We start from the raw sequence: 23,596 nt of genomic DNA, 5'->3' as shown, positions 1-23,596 counted from the left end.
TCAGTGTCCTATCCTTTTGCCTTTTCATACTGTTCATGGGGTTCTCAAGGCAAGAATACTGAAGTGGTTTGCCATGCCCTTCTCCAGTGGACCACAATCTGTCAGACCTCTCCACCATGACCCATCCGTCTTGGGTGGCCCCACACGGCATGGCTTAGTTTCATTGAGATAGACAAGGCTGTGGTCCATGTGATCAGATTAGCTAGTTTTCTGTAATTTTAGTTTTAGTGTGTCTGCCCTCTGATGCCCTCTCGCAACACTTACCGTCTTACATGGGTTTCTCTTACCTTGGGCCTTGGGTAATTCCTCTCGCTGCCGCCGCCGCCGCCACCGCCGCCGCCGGCCCCAGCCCCCGGCCCGGCCTAGGCCCTGTCGGCCGCCGTCCCCCGCCGCCCGCCTGGCCTAGCCCATCTCGGCCGTTGCCCCCGGCCCCCGGGCCCCAGCCCGGCCTAGCCCCTGTCGGCCGCAGCCCCCGGCTCCCGGCCCGGTCTAGCCCCTCTCGGCTGTTGCCCCCGTCCCCCGGCCTGGCCTAGCCCCTCTCGGCCACTGCCCCCGGCTCCCGGCCCCCGGCCCGGCCTAGCCCCTGTCGGCCGCCGCCCCCGGCTCCCGGCCCGGCCTAGCCCCTCTCGGCTGTTGCCCCCGTCCCCCGGCCCCCGGCCTGGCCTAGCCCCTGTCGGCCGCTGCCCCCGGCTCCCGGCCCCCAGCCCGGCCTAGCCCCTCTCGGCCGCTGCCCCCGGCCCCCGGCCCGGCCTAGCCCCTGTCGGCCGCTGCCCCCGGCTCCCGGCCCCCAGCCCGGCCTAGCCCCTCTCGGCCGTTGACCCCGGGCCCGGCCCCCGGCCCCCGGCCCGGCCTAGCCCCAGAGGATATTAAGAAGAGGTGGCAAGAATACACAGAAGAACTGTACAAAAAAGATCTTCACGACCCAGATAATCACGATGGTGTGATCACTCACCTAGAGCCAGACATCCTGGAATGTGAAGTCAAGTGGGCCTTAGAAAGCATCACTACAAACAAAGCTAGTGGAGGTGATGGAATTCCAGTTGAGCTATTTCAAATCCTCAAAGGTGATGCTGTGAAAGTGCTGCACTCGATATGCCAGCAAATTTGGAAAACTCAGCAGTGGCCACAGGACTGGAAAAGGTCAGTTTTCGTTCTAATCCCAAAGAAAGGCAATGCCAAAGAATGCTCAAACTACCGCACAATTGCACTCATCTCACATGCTAGTAAAGTAATGCTCAAAATTCTCCAAGCCAGGCTTCGGCAACCCGTGAACCGTGAACTTCCAGATGTTCAAGCTGGTTTTAGAAAAGGCAGAGGAACCAGAGATCAAATTGCCAATATCCGCTGGATCATCGAAAAAGCAAGAGAGTTCCAGAAAAACATCTATTTCTGCTTTATCGACTATGCCAAAGCCTTTCACTGTGTGGATCACAATAAACTGTGGAAAATTCTGAAAGAGATGGGAGTACCAGGCCATCTGACCTGTCTCTTGAGAAACCGTATGCAGGTCAGGAAGCAACAGTTAGAACTGGACATGGAACAACAGACTGGTTCCAAATAGGAAAAGGAGTATGTCAAGGCTGTATATTGTCACCCTGCTTGTTTAACTTCTATGCAGAGTACATCATGAGAAACGCTGGGCTGGAAGAAACACAAGCTGGAATCAAGATTGCCGGGAGAAATATCAATAACCTCAGATATGCGGATGACACCACCCTTATGGCAGAGAGTGAAGAAGAACTAAAGAGCCTCTTGATGAAGGTGAAGGAGGAGAGTGAAAAAGTTGGCTTAAAGCTCAACGTTCAGAAAACTAAGATCATGGCATCTGGTCCCATCACTCCATGGGAAATAGATGGGGAAACAGTGGAAACAGTGTCAGACTTTATTTTTGGGGGCTCCAAAATCACTGCTGATGGTGATTGCAGCCATGAAATTAAAAGACGCTTACTCCTTGGAAGGAAGGTTATGGCCAACCTAGATAGCATATTTAAAAGCAGAGACATTACTTTGCCAACACAAGTCCGTCTAGTCAAGGCTATGGTTTTTCCAGTGGTCATGTATGGATGTGAGAGTTGGACGGTGAAGAAAGCTGAGCGCCACAGAATTGATGCTTTTGAACTGTGGTGTTGGAGAAGACTCTTGAGAGTCCCTTGGACTACAAGGAGATCCAATCAATCCATCCTAAAAGAGATCAATCCTGGGTGTTCATTGGAAGGTCTGATGTTGAAGCTGAAACTCCAATACTTTGGCCACCTCATGCGAAGGGTTGACTCATTGGAAAAGACCCTAATGCTGGGTAGGATTGGGGGCGGGAGGAGAAGGGGACGACAGAGGATGAGATGGTTGGATGGCATCACCGACTGGATGAACATGGGTTTGGGTAGACTCCGGGAGTTGGTGATGGACAGAGAGGCCTGGCGTGCTGCAATTCATGGGGTCGCAGAGAGTCGGACACGACTGAGCGACTGAACTGAACGGAACTGAACTTAGGCCTCCTAGGGTGACCGATTGGAGAAAGAAATGGCAACCCACTCCGGTATTCTTGCCTAGAGAATCCTGTGGACAGCGGAGCCTGGTGGGCTGCCGTCTATGGGGTCGCACAGAGTCGGACACGACTGAAGCGACTTAGCATGCATAGCATGCAGGGTGACCAATAGCTACGTGAGGGTGGAAATGATATATCTCTCACCACTGCAGCCAACAAGGAGAGAAATCAAGGTAGCATGAGAGTGACTGTGAGTACATCAAATCCACATGGTGTTCTGAGTCGAAGAAATGTTACTATCATGTCAACTCTGGTTTCTTATAAACTTAACTGGTCAGAATAGTCTAATGGCTTGTTATCTTGGATTCAGTTCCACAGATATCTCCTGGGAGTGGAGCTCCTGTGAAAACCCTGGGAACACACTTTTCAGTAAAAGAACAAAGCATATCTTAGTCCTCGTGACTGAAGAGGAGTATCAAGTACTAGCAGGTGGAAAGGTAGCTTTGATTTTTCGGGTTGGGGGTTCTGAATCTGAATTAAGAAACATCCTTACCTCAATGAGACAGAACATTGTAATCAAAACCGTCACTCCTGCACTCACAGATATTGCCAAGATAAGTTTGTTGTTATAGCCGTAACCTGGAACTTCTTTTGTGAGCTAAAAAATAAATAAATAAACAACAAGTTTTTAAAAACAGGGAGCTGGAAAGGAGGAAAGCTGAGGAGTATTAAAGCTATTCTAAACAATACCTAACTATTCTTAAACTACTAGAAGACTCCATCCTTTTCAGGTGGATAGCTTTTACAAGAAGAAACCAAATTTAAAGTTATTGATCTCATCGTTAGCATTTTCTTCTACAATGTATCTATCTTGTGGGTTATGTCCTCTTCTCATCTACCCTAGCAGTAGTGGCACGTTCTCTGAATGAGCAGAGTGGTAGGTCACTGTCTTAGCCAGCTTGGCCGAGACAAGATACAGACGAGGAGCCCCAGGACTTCCTGCTTGGGCACGTTAATGGCATGTCCTGAACTGAGTGAAAGTCCAGGTCCCATGTTTCAGGCACAATCCTCACCTCACTGGACTCCTGCTCTTTCTGTTCACTCTGGGCTTCTGTGCTCTCATTGATGTAGTTCTCAGTTTTCCACTGGTCCGTATCCCATTCTGCCTTGGACACCTTTATTTCTTGCTGCTCACTGAGAAGCTTCATCAAGAGGCCTGTTCTGGATATGAGTTTGGCGCACCCCAGCTGCACGTGGGTCTCAGAGCAGTCCATTTTCAAAGTCCGGATGACGTGAGCGATGAGCTTTCTTACGTCGTTGCTGGGGATGAGGGGCCGTAGCTGCTGGTTAAGCTGACTTTCAAACTGATCGCCTGGGGATGCGAGCGCTGGGAAACCGAGGCTTGGGGGCTTAGAGGCGAACTCAGTGCCCACGTTGTGGTACTCCCACTGTGTTTCGTTGGTGTGTTGAACAGGTGGCGTGAAGTCCGCAGCAACAGTAGAATGTGCACTGGAGACATTCTTATGGGCAGTGACTCCAGGCCTGGTTTCTTTTGGCAGAGTCATGTTTCCTGAAGAGATAACTGCTTCTAAAACATGTGGAGTATTGTTCACTGAACTAGACTTTCCATTGGGAGGATCTGAAAGAGAATATAATTCTGAAAAAGGCTTTTCCTGAGGATCCAGTAATCCTGAAGATGAAAATGCCTCTCGTGGAGGGGAATTGATGAGACTCCTCACTGCAGAGAATGGAGGCCTTCTGGCCAGCATCATTCTGTTGAGTGAATCTTTCTTTCTCTGCTCTTGACCTATTTTGGCCGTAGGTGTTCTGTGGGCCACCCGAGAGCGAGTTTTATGGAAGAGGTGTTTTTTTCTGGAATGCAAGGCTGGTTTGGAAGACTTCATGTTTCTCACTCTAGCATCAGCGTCTTCTAAAATGGAAATGGGGTAGGATAAACCTTTTGATTTCTTTTTAACCTCAGGTTGGGGTTTTGGAGGGAGGGGGTCTGAAGGCCTATCCCAAGAGTATTGTTTCAGCAAAGAATAGGCTGCTGACTTGTGCTCCTCTATGAACGAAGGCTCTGTGTTGAAGGAGTTCCCCACTAACTTCCTGGGCCTCCTCACCATGTCCAGCTCATCCAGCTCCCTTGGGGACGGCCTCCGGAGCCTTCTTTCTTTGGCAGTGTTCTCCACCAATGGCTGGGCATTCTGTTTCTTCTTGCTGCTCTCATCTCCCGCATCTTTGAAGTGCCTTTTCTGTAGGCCCCTTGGGCGCTTGAGGACCCTGTTCACTCTCAGCAGCCTTTGCCCTGGGCTCTCAATCTCAGCTAGGCTGTTTTCCTGTGGTTGGGCTGTTTCCAGTTTCTTTGGAAAGATCTGGCGTTTAAATTTGGGACCCAAAAGGTTGGCACGGGTAAGCATGGCCGTTTTTTCTTTCTTTTCAACCTCGTCAAGTTTTTCTTGAATTTCTGTCTTTAACAAGTTTTCCAGAAAATAGAGTTTCCTCAATTTATTTTTATAAATTGAATTGTGGTGTATAGGGTTAACAGAAGGGTTCTTTGCATTGTTTTTGAGATGGCCCAGTGGCATATCTCCCTCGTGGGCATTTGTAAAAAGAAGTTGAATGAAGGGCAATAATGTGGATTCAACATCTTCTAGATTTCCCTCTGAGAAATAAGGCAATATGTAATTCAGTGCACTGATCACGTTACTTTCATCATTAAAGTCCAGCTGCTCATTCATGAAGGCTGACAGACTGACAGCACTTTTGTCTGAGGATGCCCTCTCGGGTTCAATAATCAGCTCTGTGCTGGTGTTCTTCTTCCGGGCTTGTAACACCTTCATGAACGATCCTTCTGCACTCCCTATAGATGTATCTTCATCTGTCAAAAGAGAAGAGACTGTTTTTGGTAAGTGAAGACTGATGGGAGAGCTTTTGGTCAGTCCACAGTCAAGTATCCCAGACAAATAAATTAGGCATCAGCAAATGTGTGAGTGCCACTTGGAGGGGAGAGAAAGAAACCCAAACATAGGCCAGTGATTGATTACACTAAAAGGTGAAAAAGATATCTTTTGAAAAAGTGACCATCTACTCAGAAAATTCTGTGGCATGAAATATAGCAATTATATTTAGGATCACTCAACTGGCTCCCAAGGGACTGGCAGGAAGACACAGATTCCTCTACTCCCATCTACTGTGACCCCTCACAGTCACATACCCCACCCCACCCTGCCTCAGACGCAGAGGAGCATAAGGTCTCCTCCCTCCACCTCTTCAGGGCACCTGCACTCTTACTACTATCCCAGATGACCGTGACCACAACTGCTGCCGACAGGTCATCATCCGAACGTGTCCTCCACCCACCCATTGAGTCCTTTGCTCAGTCCCTGCCCCCATATATTCCAGCCCCTAGAACAGAGGGCTCTATGTCCAAAACTCTTATGTCACCCTGGCTCTTTGCTGAAATTTAGGCAGGGATCCATAAGCTAACAGATTTGCCAGCCTATATGCCAGTGTGGAATGTTCGACAGACCAATAGAATAATACTTGAAGTACTATAATGCAAAAGGGAAAAGCAACTTCTGTCAGTTGCCTACTTTGCTTTCATTTCATTTCGCTTCTAATATTTCCAGTGTGTTGGGAAACCATCCAAAGCTTCTGACTGTGTGAAGGTAATATGTACCGTTGTGTAGCTGGGCTTCTCTTACAAAAGGATTAAAAATGTTAGTGGTGGTGGCAAGGGTCAAAGGAGGATGTAAGGGTCATGAGAGAGGAGGAGCGTGGGTGTGCAGAGAGCCTAAAATCGGAGACAGGAGATCTGGGTACTAGGCCACTGCACTTAATATCTCGGATCTTGTTTTTCCTCATCTGCAAAAGGAGATTAAAAATGGCTTTTCTGGCCCACTTCTGGGGGAGAGAGAGTAATATAATTGGTAAAAGCAATTGTTTTGAGGAGTTCCCTGGTGGTATAGTGGTTAGGATTCAGTATTTTCACTGCCATGGCCCAGGTTCTATCCCTGGTCAAGGAACTGAGTGGCCAAAATAACAAATTTTTTTGAAGAAGAAGCAAAAATTATCTTTATATAAGTAACAAAGTGTTATTATTTATGATGTGTTCTAGACCATTGAGACACCTGTATTTAAGATATCTGGGCATCAAAGCACATTTTGGAGGTTATCGAGTTAGTGCCAACAAATCTAATAAATAGAAAAATAGTCAGAAGCACCTGAGTGTTTTGTGGATAGAAAAGTTTGAGATTCAGAACAAGTTCAGAGCTGGACAGTCTAAGAATAAAATTGCTCTTCCCTGGTGGCGCTAGTGGTAAAGAACCTACCTGCCAATGCAAGAGATGTAAGAAACGCAGGTTCGATCCCTGGGTTGGGAAGAACCCGTGGAGGAGGGTATGGCAACACACTTCAGTATTCTTGCCTGGAGAATCTCATGGACAGAGGTGTCTGGTGGGCAACAGTCCATAGAATCTCAAAGAGTCAGACATGACTGAAGCAGCTTAGCACACACACAGTGCACCCATCCTTTAGAAGTGCTAGCTAGCAGCTTCTGGTGGTGGAACCAGAAACTCTCAGGCTCCATGTAGGCCATAAGACAGCATCACTTGTACTCTTTTATAATATTACAAAAATAGACAACATATCAAAAATATATTTACATCTACCCTATAAGACAAAGGATACTTGAGACCTAATGTATATAGAATCAGTCTACAAACTGATGCACTGTATGAATAAATTCTCATTTGCAGACAGCACAGAACACACTGTGTGGCCATTCATGCTAATGCCCTTCCCCCTTCCATTCCTTTTTCTTGTTTTTTTATGTACGTATATCAGTTATTAAGTTAACAATGTAACTAAGCTATGATTAGCTTAATAATGTAACTGAGAATCTGATTTTTAGTAAGAGAGTAGCTCTTAGAAATTTAGGGATGTGGAATTCTGAATGAATAAAAATAATGCAATTACATTATTAATTTTAAAATTTATCGTCACTGGTTAAAAATAAAAATTAAAGAATTAAAAGAAAATTTTAAAATTACCATCAGGCAATTCAGACTCACCACAAAATGTGATGTTTGTCGGGCAATCACTGTCACAGTGCAGTTTGACTGTCTTGCAGACAACCTCAATAGTATTTTTAAATTGGCAGAGGCAGCAGGCCGTACGGATAGGTAAGATCCTATAAATGGAAATGCAGAGAATCAAATTTGTGGTAAAGGAGTTACTCGAATAGGTGGAAGAGGCAGGCCAAGGCCACCACAGGCCAGTGCATAAAGGAGTTAGTTCTTGGGGCATATGGATTGGAGAACTGGATACAGATCAGTTGGCCAGTTGCTGCTCTTGACTGTTGAAAATAAATATAGAGGCCAGAGGTGCCCAACAGAAGGATTAGGGTGGCAGTGGGGATGGTATGCCTAGAAAAAAGGGAATAGGGACTTGAATCGGGTGACACTGATCTGTAGTTTAATTCAGAAATATCTCCTTCCAACCTAAAAGCTTCATTTTGGGTTGAGAGTACACAGAAGTAGGAAGACTTCTAAGAAGAATCTGAATAAGTCCCCCTTCTGGAGTCTCTTTCTCAATTCCTATTTGTGAGTAATAAATACATTAGAAATTACTCTAGGAATAAAAAAATATTGTGTGGTTAAATTATAACAGAGATCTCATTGACCAAATCTGGACAATCTGAACATTCAAAAGAATAACATTATCATTATAACAAGTTATAATTAAAGAAGAGTACATGAGTTCATAATGATATTCAAAAAGAAAAGTGAGGGAGCTCTGCTTTATAGAATAATAACAGGTAATAAATGCGAAAGGAATGATAAAATTAGGAAAGTGTCATTTTACAACTATCAATGTAATAGTTGATTCAGACAAGGATTATCTCTGATGCATAGCTGGGTGAAGAGTTGTCTGGAAGTAGGATCTTCTATGATCCCAAAGTTCAGCCCACATATTATTTATCAATTACCAAGGGGGAAAATAACTTTACAATGGAGACATATGTAAGATATCACCTTAATCAAGTGATCAGACTTAGCATCGGGCCACTTGAAGTGATGAAGTAGGAAGGAAGGATATGTCACTTACATAGTATTCTTCTCCAAAATGTTTACTTTGAATCTAATGAGGAAACAGACAAATCCAGATTGCGGGGCAAATTATAAAACAACTGGCTTAGACTCTTCAGAAATGCCAATGCCATAAAAGACCAAAAAAAAAAAAAAAAAAAGCAGGGAAACATTCTACATTAAGGGAAACAAAGACATGACATGCAATGCCTAGTCTTTGATTGGACTCCATCCATATCAAAACAAAACAGACTTAAAGAATATTATTGGCTTCAGGTCAAGATGAAGTAGCAAGGACCAATTTAACCTTTTACCTGAAACAATGAAAAAATCAAACAAAACATACGAAAAACAGTTTTCAAGAAACCGGACCTCAGGCAATCAAGTTCAGTGATCCCCAAGAGATGAGAGATAAATGAAGTGACCCCTATGACTGCCCTAGCTTACTTCTTAAGAGAATTTCCAGGTCATGGTACAGGGAAGAGAAACCCTGGCACAGACTGGTAGACTCCCCAGCTGAAGAAATGGAGCTGAGAATCTGGGAAAACCAAGGTGATGAGAGTTCACAAAGCAGAGTACTAGAGGGAAAAGAAGTACTCAGACAAAGAACTCTGGAGATATGCAAAGGGAGCTCTTGAGTATTCAACAAAGTATTGGTCAGTGCATTTGTGTGAGGAATTAACTGATGCCAGGAAAAGAACCACATGAAAGGATTAATAATAAGAATAACTGCAAAATTCTGGAAAGCAATCATCCTTCAACAAAAAATAAATTTTATAAAATGAATAAATTTTTTAAAAGGCAAAAAAAAAAAAAAAGATAACTGGATATCACACAGGGTTGGGAATAGCATCTGTTCCTACAAGTCAGAAGGGAAAACCTCATGATACACAGAAAGGACTTGTCTCAGTAGTTGCAAATAATGAATTCTAGACTTAAAAGCTACTTGAAGTGCTACCTAATGAATCTTAAAAGTTAGACCTAAAAGAATAAACTTGTTTTGAGTAACTTAACTTTACCCCAAACAAAACCCAAGCGTTTTATAAAAATATATAGCACACAATAAGCTAAAAATTCACAACGTCTAGAATCATATGAAAAATTACCGGGCATGCAAATAAGCAGGAATATGTGACCTGTATTGGGGAAAAAAGCAATCAATTAAAACTAACTAATTATCTATACAGATATTAGAATTAGTAGAAAAGGACATTTTAAAAATTATAATATATGAATAAGCTGGCTGACTGGCTGACTGCTGGCTGGCTTAAAACTTAACATTCAAAAAACTAAGATCATGGCATGTGGTCCCATTATTTCATGGCAAATAGAAGGGGAAAAAGTGGTAGCAGTGACAGATGTTCTTTTCTTGGGCTCCAAAATCACTGCGGACCATGACTGCAGCCATGCAATTAAAAGACACTTGCTCTTCGGACGAAAAACTATGACAAACATAGACAGCATATTAAAAAGCAGACATATCACTTTGCCAACAAAGGTCTATATAGTCCAAGCTATGATTTTTCCAGTAGTCATGTATGGATGTGAGAGTTGGACCATAAAGAAGGCTGAGCGTTGAAGAATTGATGCTTTTGAATTGTGGTGCTGGAGAAGACTTGAGAGTCCCTTGGACAGCAAGGAGATGAAACCAGTCAGTCCTAAAGGATATCAACCCTGAATATTCATTGGAAGGACTGATGCTGAAGTTGAAGCTCTAATATTTTGACCACCTAGTGGAAACAGCCAACTCACTGGAAAAGAAGGATTGAAGGCAAAAGAAGAGGATGACAGAGGATGAGATAGTTAGACTGCACCACTGACTCAATGGGCATGCATTTGGGCAAACTCTGGGAGATAGTGAAGGACAGGGAAGCCTGGTATTCTGCAGTCCATGGGGTCACAAAGAGTCAGATACAACTTAGCGACTGAACAACAACAACAACAACGTACATTAAAAAAGTTATAACAACTGTATTTCATTTGTTACAAAACCCAGACTAAAGACTGAAAATGTTAAGTAGAGGCATGGAAGATGTAAAAGTGATCCAAATTGAACTTCTAGAGATTATAAAAACAATGTCGAAATGAAAAAGATACTGGGCGAGGTTGATGGCATATTAGACACTGCAGAAGAAAGGATCAGAAAACATTAAGACATAGTAATAGAAACAACCCAAAATGAAACACAAAGAGTAAAAAAACAAAACAACAACAAAAATGAACAGCACATCAATGAGTTGTGCAACAACTTCAAGTGACCTAATATATGTATACTTGGACTCCCTAAAGGAGAGGAGAAGTACAAAAATTTGAAGAAATAATAGCCAAATTTTTCCCACATTGCTAAACACTATAAACCCACAAAGTTAAGAAGATCAGTGAACTTTAAGGATAAGAAACATGGACAAAACTACACCAAGGCACAAATAATCATATTGCTCAAAACCAGCAATAAAGAGAAAAATTTTAAAGCTATCAGAGGAAAAAACGATACACTACATATGGAGGAACAAAGATAACAATGACAGGAGATTCCTTGTTGGAAACAACGTAAACAAATACTAAGTGGGAATAATGTAATAACAATTCAAGTAGTGAATTGAATTCTATCAAGCTAGAATTCTATACCCAGATCTTTCAAAAATAAAAGCAAAATAAAGACTATCTCAGATATGCAAAAGCTGAAGAATTCATCACTAGTTGATTTTCACTGTAAGAAATGTTAAAAAGTATTTTTAAACAGAAGGAAAATCATACCAGATGGAATCATGGATCTACGCAAAAGAATAAAAACACTGTAATTGGTAACAACATAGGTAAATATATCAGATTTTTCTTATTATTTAAATATCTTTAAAAGATAATCTATTGTTTACACAAAAAATAATATAGTGTGCTGTTTATGGCATGAGTAAAATATATGAAAACAATACCACAAAGGCCAGGAGGGGAGAAATGGAAGTACCCTATTGTAAGATTCCTATACTATTAATGAAATTGTGTAATATCATTTGAAGATAGACTGTGATAAGTTAAAGGTGCATACTGTAAACTATAAAGCAATCATTAAAATAACAAAACCTGAGTTATAATGAATTAGCAAACAAAGAAAATAAAATAATAAAATGTACTCAATCTGAAAGTAGGAAGAAAAAGGAAAAAGAAAGTACAGATGGGACAAATAGAAAGCAAATGGCAAGACAGTAGATTTGAATGTAGTAATATCAATAATTACATTAAATGCAAATGCTCTCATCATCCTAATTAAAAGAATCATCACACTAGACAAAAAGCAAAAGCTAACTATATACAAGAACCATCTTCAATAGAAAATAAAAGGTTAAAAGGGTCGAAAAAATTATTCTATGCTAACACTAATGAAAAGAAAACTGGAGTGGATATATCACTTTAAGACAAAGTCAGTGTCAAAGCAGAGAATATTATTAGGGATAGAGAATGTTTTCATCATGATACAATTGATGAAGTCAACTGATGAAGAAGACATTACCTAAAAAATTATCCATTCGGTAACAGCTTCAAAATATACAAATGAAAAATGAGAGTGGCAAGGAGAAACCAAAAAAAATCTATAACTACAGTTAGGGATTTTAACATTCCTCTCTCAATAATTAACAGAACAAGTAGATAAAAAATCAGAAAGGACTAGAAGACTTGAACAACACTATCTACCTACTTGACCTAATTGACATTTATAGAACACTCCACCCAAATAAAGGAAATCAGTCCTGAATATTCATTGGAAGGACTGATGCTGAAGCTGAAACTCCAGTACTTTGGCTACCTGATGCGAAGAACTGGCACACTGGAAAAGACTCTGATGCTGGGAAAGATTGAAGGCAGGAGGAGAAGGGGACCACAGAGGATGAGATGATTGGATGGCATCATTGACTCTAGTCAATGACTCTAGACATGAGTTTGAGTAAGCTCTGGGAGTTGGTGATGGACAGGGAAGCCCGGCATACTGCAGTCCATGGAGTTGCAAAGAGTCGGACATGACTGAGTGACTGAACTGAACTGGAGGTGTGTAACAAACTGTCACAATAAGGACCTACAGAAATAGTTTTTCAAACTGCAAAAATTTAAAACCTGACCCCTTCCTTCACACCATACATGAAAATTAAATGGGTCATAGACCTAAATGTAACTATACAACTTCTGGAAGAAAACACAGGAGAAAATCTTTGTGATTTTGGATTAGGCAATGGGATCACAGGGGAAGATTTCTTAGGTAAGACACAAAAAAGCACAAACCATACAAGAAAAATTGCTAGAGTTCTTCAAAATTTTAAAACTTCTGGTCTTCAGAGACACTTTAATGGAATGAAGGTAAGTCACAATCTGAGAGAAGATATTTACTAAACACATATCTAAGAGAAAGGACTTTTTTTTCAGTGCTCTATAAAGTATTCTTAAAACTCAATATAAATATCCAATTAAAACGGATTTGAACAGACAGCTCATTTTGAAAGATATCTGCACATGAATAGACACTCAACAGCATCAGCTATTAGAGAAATGCAAATTAAAGCACAATTAAATTTAACCACACACCTACTAGGAAGGCTTAAATTTTTTAAAACAGATATAAGGATCAGGTGAAGATGTGGAGCAATACCAGCTCTCAGACGTTGCCAGTGGGAATGCAAAATGGAACAGCCACTTCAGAAAACAGTTCAGCAGTTTCTTAAAAAGTTAAATATGCACTTAGCATATGATGCAACAATCCCACCCTTAGGTATTTTACCCCAAAGAAATGAAAACATACATTTGCACAAAACATGCTCACATATGCATGTGAATATTTTTAGAGGTTTTGTTCATAATAGCCGAAAAACGAAACAACTCAGCTGATGTTCATCAACTGATAAATGCAAAAACAAACTATATACCCACACAACTAGAATACTACTCAGCATTACTGCTGAGGGATGAACTACCAATAGGTACAACTGCAACAATAAATCTCCAAGGAGACTGGCTAAGTGAAAGGAGTCAAAAACAAAAAGGCTACATACCACATGATTTCATGTATAAGATGCTATGGAAAAGGCAAAATTATAAAGACAAAAATCAGATTGGTGGTTGCCAGGGGCTGGTAGTGGGAGGAAGAGACTGACTATAAAGGGACATGAGGGGTCTTTGGGGGGGTGCAGAAGTTTTCTATATCTCAAATGTAATGGTGGCTACAGAACTATAAGTCTGTCAAAACACATCAAACTGTGTATTTTTAAACAGTGAATTTTTTTAAATGAAAATTATACATCAATAAACTTAAAAAATAATAAAATAAACCTAAAAAAACACAGTCGAGTGAAAATAAATATAATAAAAATCAACTTACAGTTTTTCCAATTCAAGGGTCATCATGAGAACGCTTTCAATTGTTGTAAGTGACACTTGTGTTGTTCCCATGTCTCTGAAGGAGAGGCCCAAACACGTAAGATATAAACATATAATATAAACACAAATTCTAAACTTAAAATTTTTAACATGTGATTACTTCAATTCTGACTTCTTATATGCCCTAGATAATTCCAGAGGACTCTTATTGGAGAAATTTAAATTTGCATCATCTAATTAATGACCCTGGTGCTGAACAATAAAATCTTTTTTTATTATCCTGAGTTCTCATTTTCAATTGCATCTACCTCTCTCGATAACTTGTTTTTTTTCAAATAATGTACCCCTTATCCCTTTTTGCTTCCTGGATAAATAATATTCCTAATGCATCTACACCTTCCATATCTATGTGCATTCTTCAACACTGCTCTCTTCCTCTGCTGGCTGTCTTACTCATATATATTCTTTAACTTTTTTCTTTGCCAATAACTCTTGTATCAAGAACCTAGTTAAAATTTAAATTATGACTTTTTAGACAAAATACTCAACCTGTGACAAAAGTAAGAAAGAGCAGAAATCATCCCAAGGGCCATGAAAATGCTGCAATACTTACAAATATTTTAATGCTGGCAATTTAAAAAGATACGAATCTTCCACTGTTGTCAAAGGATTACGATTGAGAATTCTGAAAAATGGAATGGAATTAAAACTGTCTGCATTTTCAATGACGTCCAAGAAAGTTTACATTCATTTTTGGGGCATATGGAACTTGGTAAAAAATTAATCTTTTTCTGTCTTTACCTATAAATCACCCTTAGAGTCCGTAAAGCACTCTTCCTTTGGGAATTACCCAAGTCTCTAGATGATAAGAAGGAGAAGAGAAAGAGAGGAAAAAAAAAATAGAAAAATAGTGGGTAGCAAAGAAAAAAATATGCCAAAGAACTTTTCAGGTCAAAAACCCTAGAAGTGACTATGCTGGTAGGAAGCCCTTGCTCCATAAGAAATACTATCTCTAGGGTCCTCCATAACTCAAGGTGTTTTTCTTTCATCTCTAGAAATTTTTCTTAAATTTCATAGTTTAAACTACCCAATTAAAGACAAAAATAGGAAAGAAGAAGAGATAAATACAAGAGGAACTGGTGAAAGTCATATTCCCATCATGTGGTCCCATGTGTATCCTAGTATCATAGCCTTTGCTACATTGTATGTAATCACCTGTTTGCTTGTCAGTCTCGTCAACAACTGGAAAGCAGTGACCACACTATATTGTCATTGTTATCCCTGTGCCTGACAGAGTGCCTAATATTTACTAGGTATTTAATAAATGTTTGTTGAATAAATAAATAACATTTTATTTATATATCAAAAAATGAACAAATTAATTTTTTTGGAACAAAGTTTTATTCCAAGATACTACAATAGATTTTCTTCTTAGTTCTTTAAAACAAATAAGGAAAAGGAAAACCAAGAAGACACAGGAAGCAAGGAAAGAAAATCTGTCTTTAGGCTAACTCCACCCAAGAATCATAGCATATTTTTGCAGAATATTATTATAAAGCTAATTATCACAACTAACATCTGTTGGGTTGCTAGGCATCTGTGATTGGCATTTAACATTTAATCCTCATAGTAACCTTATGTGATCGACTTACTACCCTATTTTACAAATGAGGAAACTGAGGCACAGAGAAGTTATATAACTTGTTCTAAGTCATCAAACTAGTAAGAAGCAGAACTGGAATTTGTACTCAGTTCTGACTCTAAAGCTTTTGTTTAACCTGTATGGGAAAAAAAAAATATCTGTTATGGGTTAAAAATATCTGTTATGTTAACCTTAACTGTGAGAGCACTAAATATAGAAATACCTTTTCAAACTTCATCTATCCATCTGGGAAAGCCTCTATGAGAATTGTACTTTCTCTTTTTCTTTCTTTTCCCTAATCATCTCCCATGATTAAATATTTAATTAGCCTATGGTCACTGAGATTTTAAACAATGTTGCAGGCAAATTAGTAAAACTGATGCAGTAAGGACATCTGAAAATTCATCCCTCCATAAAAGCAACAACAAAACTGACCCCAAAAATGGTCAGAATCAACCTTTCCTGAACTCTGGAAATTTAACCAACAGGCTTGCAGCAAAGCAGGGAATCATTTATTCAAGGAAAACAAATTAATTTCTGTAAGAACAATGAGATCTGTGTTGCCCCATTTTACAAATGAGGAAACTTTGTACACTTGTTCCAGACCTTTGCTCTCCATGCCTTGAAAAATAGCCCACATCTCTGGTACCAGAGGAAGCAGAACAGACCGGGAGGGCCTTCAAAGCCTCACTTCCAAAGCACCAGCATTATTTTACACATTTGGTGGTTCCCTGGAAGACCTTACTTGAAAGGTTTGCCTTTGACCTGACTGGAAGGGGCCTAATGTAAAAGGTCTCTTCTCAGATGGTATTTTTGGAAAATAGTTCCAGGTAAATATTTTAACAAGACAGTTGTATGAGGCTGTGGATAACAGTTTGAGGCAAAAAACAGCCTAACCAAACATCTTAAAAGGCAAAGCTGAGGGGCTTCCCTGGTGGCTCACTGGTAAACAATCCACCTACCAAAGCAGGAGACACGGGTTCGACCCCTGGGCCAGGAAGATCCCACATGCCACGTGGCAACAATGCCCCTGTGCCACAACTATTTAGCCTGTGCTCTAGAACCTGGGAGCTGCAACTATGAGCCCATGTGCTGCAACTACCGAAGCCCATGCACCCTAGAGCCAGTGCTTTGCAACAAGAGAAGCCACTGCAATGAGAAGCCCGCACACCACAATTAGAGAGTGGCTCCTTTTCTCTGCAACTAGAGAAAAGCCTTCACAGCAAAGAAGACCCACAGCCAAAAAGAAAGAGAGAAAGAAAGAAAAGCTGAGGAGTGAGATGCCCCCAGAGACTTCGTAATGTTCCAACACATTCCTGGGAAACTAGAAGACCGCAAGACATATTCCTGGGAATCTAAAAATAACTATTAGCCTTAATTAAAGAGTTCAGCAAAGTTACAGGATGTAAGTAAATATACAAAAATTAGTTATATTTCTACACAACAGCAATGAGTACTCCAAACATGAAATTAAGAAAACAATTCCATGAATAACAGCATCAAAACAAATAAAATACTTGGGAAAAATTTTAACCAAATAAGTGCAAGATTCACACTGCAAAGTATGAAACATTGTTGAAAGAAATTAAAGAAGGTCTAAATAAAATGTAAAGACATGCTGTGTTCATGAATAGGAAAGTACCATTATTAAAATTTCACCACTTCGCAAATTGACCTACGGTTTCAGGGTAATGTCTATCAAAATCCCAGCTGACTTCTTTCCAGAAATTGCCAACCTAATTCTAAAATTCATATGGCAATTCAAGGAAAAAGAAAAACCGAAACAACGTTGGTGCTTTCAAAACCCAGCTTAAGGCTACTGCAACCACAGCGTGGTGCTGGCATAAGAATAGACATGTTAAATCAATGGAACAGAATCGACCGTACAGAAATAAAGCCTTATATTTACGGTCTATTGATTTTCAACATGGGTGCCAAAGCAACTCAATGTGGAAAGAACAGTCTTTTCAAACGGTGCTGGGACAACTGTACATCCAAACACAAAATAATGAAGCTCGACTCTCACACGTCACACCATATAAGAAAACTAACTCCAAATGGATCAAATATCCAAAAGGAAGAGCTAAAGCTATAAAACTCTTAGAAGAAAACAAAGGAGTAAATTCTTATGACTTTGCATCGTGTATGCGCTGTGTTCAGTCACTCAGTCAGGTCTGATTCTTTTTTGACCCCATGGACTGTAGCCCACCAGGCTCCTCTGTCCATGGAATTTTCCAGGCAAGAATAATAGAGTGGGTTGCCACTTCCTACTCCAGGGGATCTTCCTGATCCAGGGACTGAACCCACATCTCTTGCATCTCCTGCATTGGTAGGCAGATTCTTTACCGCTACACTACCTGATACCCAAAGCATAAACAATCAGAGGAAAAATAGATGAGCTGGACTTTACAAAAGTTAAAAATGTTTCCGCTTCAAAAGACACTATCATGAAAGTGAAAAAAATAGGACTTTCCTGGAAGTTCAGTGGTTAAGACTCCACACTTCCAATGCAGGAGACACAGGTTCAATCCATGGTCCAGGAAGATTCCACATGCCCCTGTGGGCAACTAAGCCCCTGTGCCACAACTACTGAGCCCACGCTCTAGAGCCATAACTACTGAAGCCTGCATGTTCTAGGGCCCTTGAGCCACAACTAATGAGCGCCTGTGCCACAGCTACTGAAACCTTCGTGCCCTAGAGCCTGTGCTCCATGCGAGAAGCCTCTGCAATGAGAAGCCTGTGCACTGCAACTAGAGAGTAGCCAGTCACTGCAAATAGAGACAGTCTGTGTGCAGCAACGAAGACCCAGCATAGCCAAAAATAAACAAATAATAAATAAATAGAGCAGTGTGTACCCGTCAAAAAAAGAAAAAAACGTGAGTGTCACATGTTTGGTTAAGCACAGTTCTTCAAACTTTGAGGCGCTGAAAAACAAACTTTTGGCACTAACTTATCAGATCACTGATGGGCTCCTGTGACAGTGAATTCCTTCACTTTTGCATCTTCTCCTGTCCACTTTTCCCCAGTCATCACGACTGACTGTATATAAAAATAGAATGATTATAAAGCAATAGGTAGCCAAAACAATTTGGCAAAGTTTGTTATCTTTCTCCAGAATTATCTCAATTCTCCAACCCTTCACTTTTTAATAGCTTGCCCATGGTCTTGGTCCCATGAGCTTACTGTTTTTTCTTAACCAAGCAGCCCTTCTCTGAGATTAATATCCTTGTGTTCATCCCTAGTGAAATAAAAGTATGCGGCCACTCTAAGTTACCCTGTTTCTTCCTCCTGTCTTTAGTGCAGCCTTTTATTCACAAGCTTGTGTCTGGGCAAAGGGGAGAATGAGTGAGAATGAGTCAACAGCTCAATGTGGGGGTTGCTACAGCAACTACTTTCCTACAAACCAAAGGACAAATGGTTTCAGATTCACAGTGGACACTGTACTACAGATCATTTCCATTTTGGCCCAATTCCTTCATTTTACACATAAAAGGTATGCCGACTTCTAGTCCATTACCTTTTTAATTCATGAGCTTCTCTTTATGGAACAAAACATGGGAACAGTTTTTTTTTTTTTTTGGCAATTTTAAAAAATAAGTTTTATTTGAATAATTTCAAACTCATAAAATGTTACAAAAAGAAACAGATCAAGAAATATGTGTATATTTTTACCCAGATTCCCCTAGGCAACAGTTTTTATTAGCCTCAAAGACCATCTCAGAGTCAAAGTTTAACAAATGCTGTCCTAAATGGTTTTGAAAAATATACCTTATTTGAAGAATAAAGCTCAAATGTTTTCGCATCAGCCTTCTGCTATAGAACACAAAATAAGGGAACATTTCTTACCTGTTATTTTTTTTCTCCAAATTCTTCTATACAGGTCCAGACAGATGGGCTATGTTTCCTTTCTATTAACTGAGGAGACAGAAGAATTGAGGACTGAAGCCTGTCATCACTGTCGTGAGTGTACTGAAATCCTAACAGCTTTAGCTGAAAAAATGTCCAAATCAGGCGGTGAAAACAGATTTCAAATAGGACAAACTCCACAACTATCTATGCTAGAATCCCAAGGCAGGCAGGGCAAACTGGTTCCTTGGAGGAAGGCAGTCAAAGAAATGAGCAGAGTGACCTAGACCCTGTTCCAATATATTTGAAGTACTTGGGGAGGGGCTGACCCCCTTTCCTTTATTCATCTGCATAGGTCCATGAGCCATGAGAACATGACTCCCCACGTGAGGCTCCTCAATACAAGACCTCCAGCTGCACCACGTACACCCTTTCTTGGGGTGGGGTGGGGGCAGCCTAAAGAATTTGAAGTGGTGAATCTGTCTTTCCATGCAAGTTCTGAGAGTAGCCTTGAAGAAGAGTCCCTGGCAGTGAGGAACAGAGGAAGACACAAGGAAATCAGGCAGACCTGAGTTTGAATTCTGATTGTCACTTTCTGGTACAGTGACTTGAATAATGAACATCTCTGTCTTACTTAGTATCATTTACCTCGTAAGGCAGTTTGAGGATTAAGTGAAAGAGCATATGCAAAGCACCCAGCATAGACTGGGGACGGAGTAGGTGCTCAGAAGTGATGATGTCATATTTGCACTGGCCAGAAACCCTGAGGATGCCCAGAGGTGGCTTGGCCAAGAGCTCCAGAAGTGTGGAGTTATCACAGGGAAAACAGCTCTAAAGGCGCTATTCAAGTTAGAAGCCAACTTCAAGATGCAAGGTACAAAAAGCCAAACTGTCATCATTTAGCTCTTACTACAAGGAAATGAAGAACTGCGTAGAAAATTACTTGCAAAGCTCATAAGTGGTTTTGCTTCTTATTAACAGTGTGAATCTAGGCAAGTTATCCAGTGTCTCTGAGTTTCAATTTCCTCATCCCTAAAATGGGGATAATAAGAGTTGTTGGGGGAAAAAAAAGTGTGAAGTAATATGTATTCAGTATTTACCATGTATCAAGCACTATGGTAAAAGCTTTAGGCACACTATCTTACTTGTATAGTAAGTATAGTGCCTGGAACATAATAAGTATCTAAGAGATGTAGGTATTAAAGAAATGTTATAGGGCAGAGGAAGAATTACTATGCTTTTGACAAGGAGTAGAAACGTTGTAATATAGGTGGTAATAAGATGCAGTTGAGACAAGAAAAGTAGAGCAGTTGCTAGGTGTGACAATCTCAAATTTTTGAACTATTACAAAAAAAAAACCCAAAAGAACAGCCACCCTAAATCATCCCAGAGGACAGGCCCAAGTGAGTTCATTTTCATTTTTAATGCTGATGCTTTTCTGAATCTGAGAAGCTGCTGGGATTTCAGTACATACCAAAAAGTGATGACAACATCCTCAAGCGTGCTAACTTTTGTGTGTACACACCTGTCTAAAGAAAACCAAGGCCAGCTGACTGGGAAGCTTGGTGACCACAGCTCAATTTGTCTTCATGGTGTGACCACACCCATCTCATCAATATTCTCAACAGTGGGGTAAATAATTCAATAGGGATAAGGCTTTGGTTTTCCTCTAATTCTCTCATAATGCTTATGTTCTTGGTACAATATTGATGTACCACAGACAAGCCAGCATGTGAACATGCTCTGTCTGGATAACTATATAGCCTTTCTACATTGTACAGTCCTTTAGTTTCTAAAATCATGGAGCTTGTATTGTTAAAAACAATGAAGTGACTAAAAGAATTTTTAAAAACTAAGCCATCAGTCTGGATCTGTGTAGGTAAAGGAAGGAGAAGCAGTTTGAAGTCAGAAGAAAAAGTATACTTAACATTTAGGATTATCAACCACTGCTGCTTTTCCATAATATATTTCATTCCTGATTTCATCTGAAAGAGACATGATTATTACTGCCATTCACAAAGTTGTACTCAATTAAAAAGCCCTTGGTTCAACTTTGAGGTGGATGTCAGATTCAAAATAGACTACCACACTGCTAACCTATTTACCTGGTGTTTGTCAATAACATACAGGCTTCATTTAAGAAACCTACTCTTATAATTACCTGAAAGCCAGTGATGAATCAAGTTTTTGTAGGGCCTGAACCTTATCTACTTTGGGAAATTCTAATAAAAGCACACAAAGATAAGAATACAAAAATTGCTAGGACCACTCCCAAGACCTTGGAAGGGACTTATGCAAGTGAGGAGCCCTAAAGCTTAAGCTTCATTTAATTCATGACAAATCTATCTCAACTGGGGCCCTTTACCAAACTTAGTTAATGCAAGGGAAAATATCATTTCAACTTGGAAACACCCTAGTCATTACAGGTAATAAAATGACTTAACTCGAGGGGTAGCATCTTCCCTTGGCATCTTACCTTTGGAAGAAGATGCAATAAAGTTTATATCTCACCATGGCAAATGTTGCCTGAAGCAAATTAGCTTTGTCTAGTAGAAAGACTTGGCCCCATCAAAGAGCCCTACCCCCAACACACACTTACTGTATTGTGACAATCTTTTGATGGTAAAACTTTGAATGAGTTTTAGGAGTACAGTATTGATTTATTTCCAACACCAGATAGCTCAGATTCTTTCATTACCTTTTCCTGTCATTTATGATAAACACAGAAATTCAAAAGGAACAAGTTGGTGTCTCTTCCCTTAAGAATCTTTTCTGACCCACCACCCATTTTCTACTTTGCTGCCCCTGCCCACCTTGTTACCCTGCTGCATAGATGCTAGCATGCCTCTCCTATATTTCCCCATCAACATCCATCTTCCTCTTTCCAGTGTCAAAGCTTCTTGGGGACAAAGTCCTTGTCCTATTCTTCTTTGTGTCCCCAACACTGCACTTAGAACAGTGCTGACACACAGTAGGCATGGCACTCTGTGAATGTTTTTGAATGAATTCATCAATTTTTGTCTACTGTGATTCCACAATTTACTTTCCTGTTGTCTGCATAACCACAGTGAAACTCTGATTCTTATTAGGGACTCTTGGCATTATAAAATGTTTAGAAAAGGTGGTGAGTTTAAGACATTGTATTGACGCTACTGAAACCTCCTGGTGGAGGGACCTTAGGCACCGGCTCTCTGGCCAAAGGAAAACTGACCCTGGGTGCTCTTTCCCCAAAGTAGGCATCAGGAAACTCATGAGGGGCAGAGGGGTGGGGGGAGGCCACCCCAGATAGGGATCTGTAGCTCTGGACACACCCTTAACACCTTCATTAACTGGAAAGGAACTGTGTGAAACTGGATTTCTGAGCCACAAGACAGTAAGAGAGCCTTTACCAAAGCCAGGCATAGAGAAGGCTCTTTACCTTGACTCGAAAATCCCCTTCCGGCCATGGAATGTACTATGATTTGCTTGTGTCACAGAGAAATCACAGAATTTTTGAGCAGAAGGGGTGTAAAACCCACACTTGTTATTGACGAGTAGTCAGGTAAAGTCTATAGAATTAGGCTACAGCAATGTATTTTCTTTATATTTTTCACACTACAGCTGAACAAAAACATCATCTTTTTCCATAACTGAAAGGTTCTTACTGGCCACAGATAATTCACTTCAGAGGCATACTTTTTGAAAAACAAGGATCTGGGTGATTGGGGAGAGCCCTGTAGCGGATGTTCAGGAATTCCTTTTCCTTTACCATTTAAAAGAAGCTAATGGTTGAGGAAGCATCCATACCTTTTGTTCCATGAAGAATTTTGTGCTAAACTTAGATCTTTGCAGCTGTGCATTGTATAGACGTTAAGCAGTTAGGAACTTTGCACATGAGCAGGAATCAAAGTTAAATTCAAAAATGGAACTTCATGGACCCTTCCTATATTGGAGCAGCATCAGTGGGATTCCATGACAGTGTTAATTTGAATGTTTTTGTTTGGTGCCTTTTATTGCCTGTCCCAAAGATCAGTACTATGGAAACCAGACCGTTTCATACATAGGAGTTAGACAAGTCTCTTGGCCTCTTTGTACCTTAGTTTCCTCATTTGAGAAAAAAAAAAAAAAAAGGATCACAAGATATACTTTTCAGGATTCATACTAGGCTTACACCCAGGTAACCAATAACTG

At 40.6% G+C, this 23,596-nt stretch overlaps 1 protein-coding gene and 1 long non-coding RNA gene across 3 annotated transcripts in view; one reads left to right on the top strand and one right to left on the bottom strand.

The window, feature by feature from the left end:
- The window catches only part of LOC145541060 (leucine-rich repeat-containing protein 37A2-like), a 47,779-nt gene that overhangs the window by 7,517 nt on the left and 16,666 nt on the right, over positions 1-23,596 (bottom strand). For both annotated transcript variants that reach the window (XM_081576399.1, XM_081576398.1), the window contains 5 exons: positions 14,552-14,623; positions 13,940-14,014; positions 7,561-7,679; positions 3,559-5,366; positions 3,039-3,143 (listed from right to left, as the gene is read on the bottom strand). In XM_081576399.1, the coding sequence (XP_081432525.1) occupies positions 3,039-3,143; positions 3,559-5,366; positions 7,561-7,679; positions 13,940-14,014; positions 14,552-14,623 (2,179 nt within the window). The remainder of the gene's footprint in view (positions 1-3,038; positions 3,144-3,558; positions 5,367-7,560; positions 7,680-13,939; positions 14,015-14,551; positions 14,624-23,596) is intronic.
- On the top strand, positions 2,856-23,432 carry LOC145541072 (uncharacterized). The gene is made up of 3 exons (XR_014078762.1): positions 2,856-2,982; positions 19,461-19,540; positions 19,782-23,432. It is a non-coding gene; the product is annotated as an uncharacterized LOC145541072 (long non-coding RNA).

Source organism: Giraffa tippelskirchi, chromosome 3 (genome assembly GCF_054371585.1).
Source record: "Giraffa tippelskirchi isolate mGirTip1 chromosome 3, T2T-mGirTip1v1.2.pri, whole genome shotgun sequence".
Taxonomy (NCBI): Eukaryota; Metazoa; Chordata; class Mammalia; order Artiodactyla; family Giraffidae; genus Giraffa; species Giraffa tippelskirchi.
Note: the sequence above shows the minus strand (reverse complement) of the source record. Positions and strands in the feature narration are given on the sequence as shown.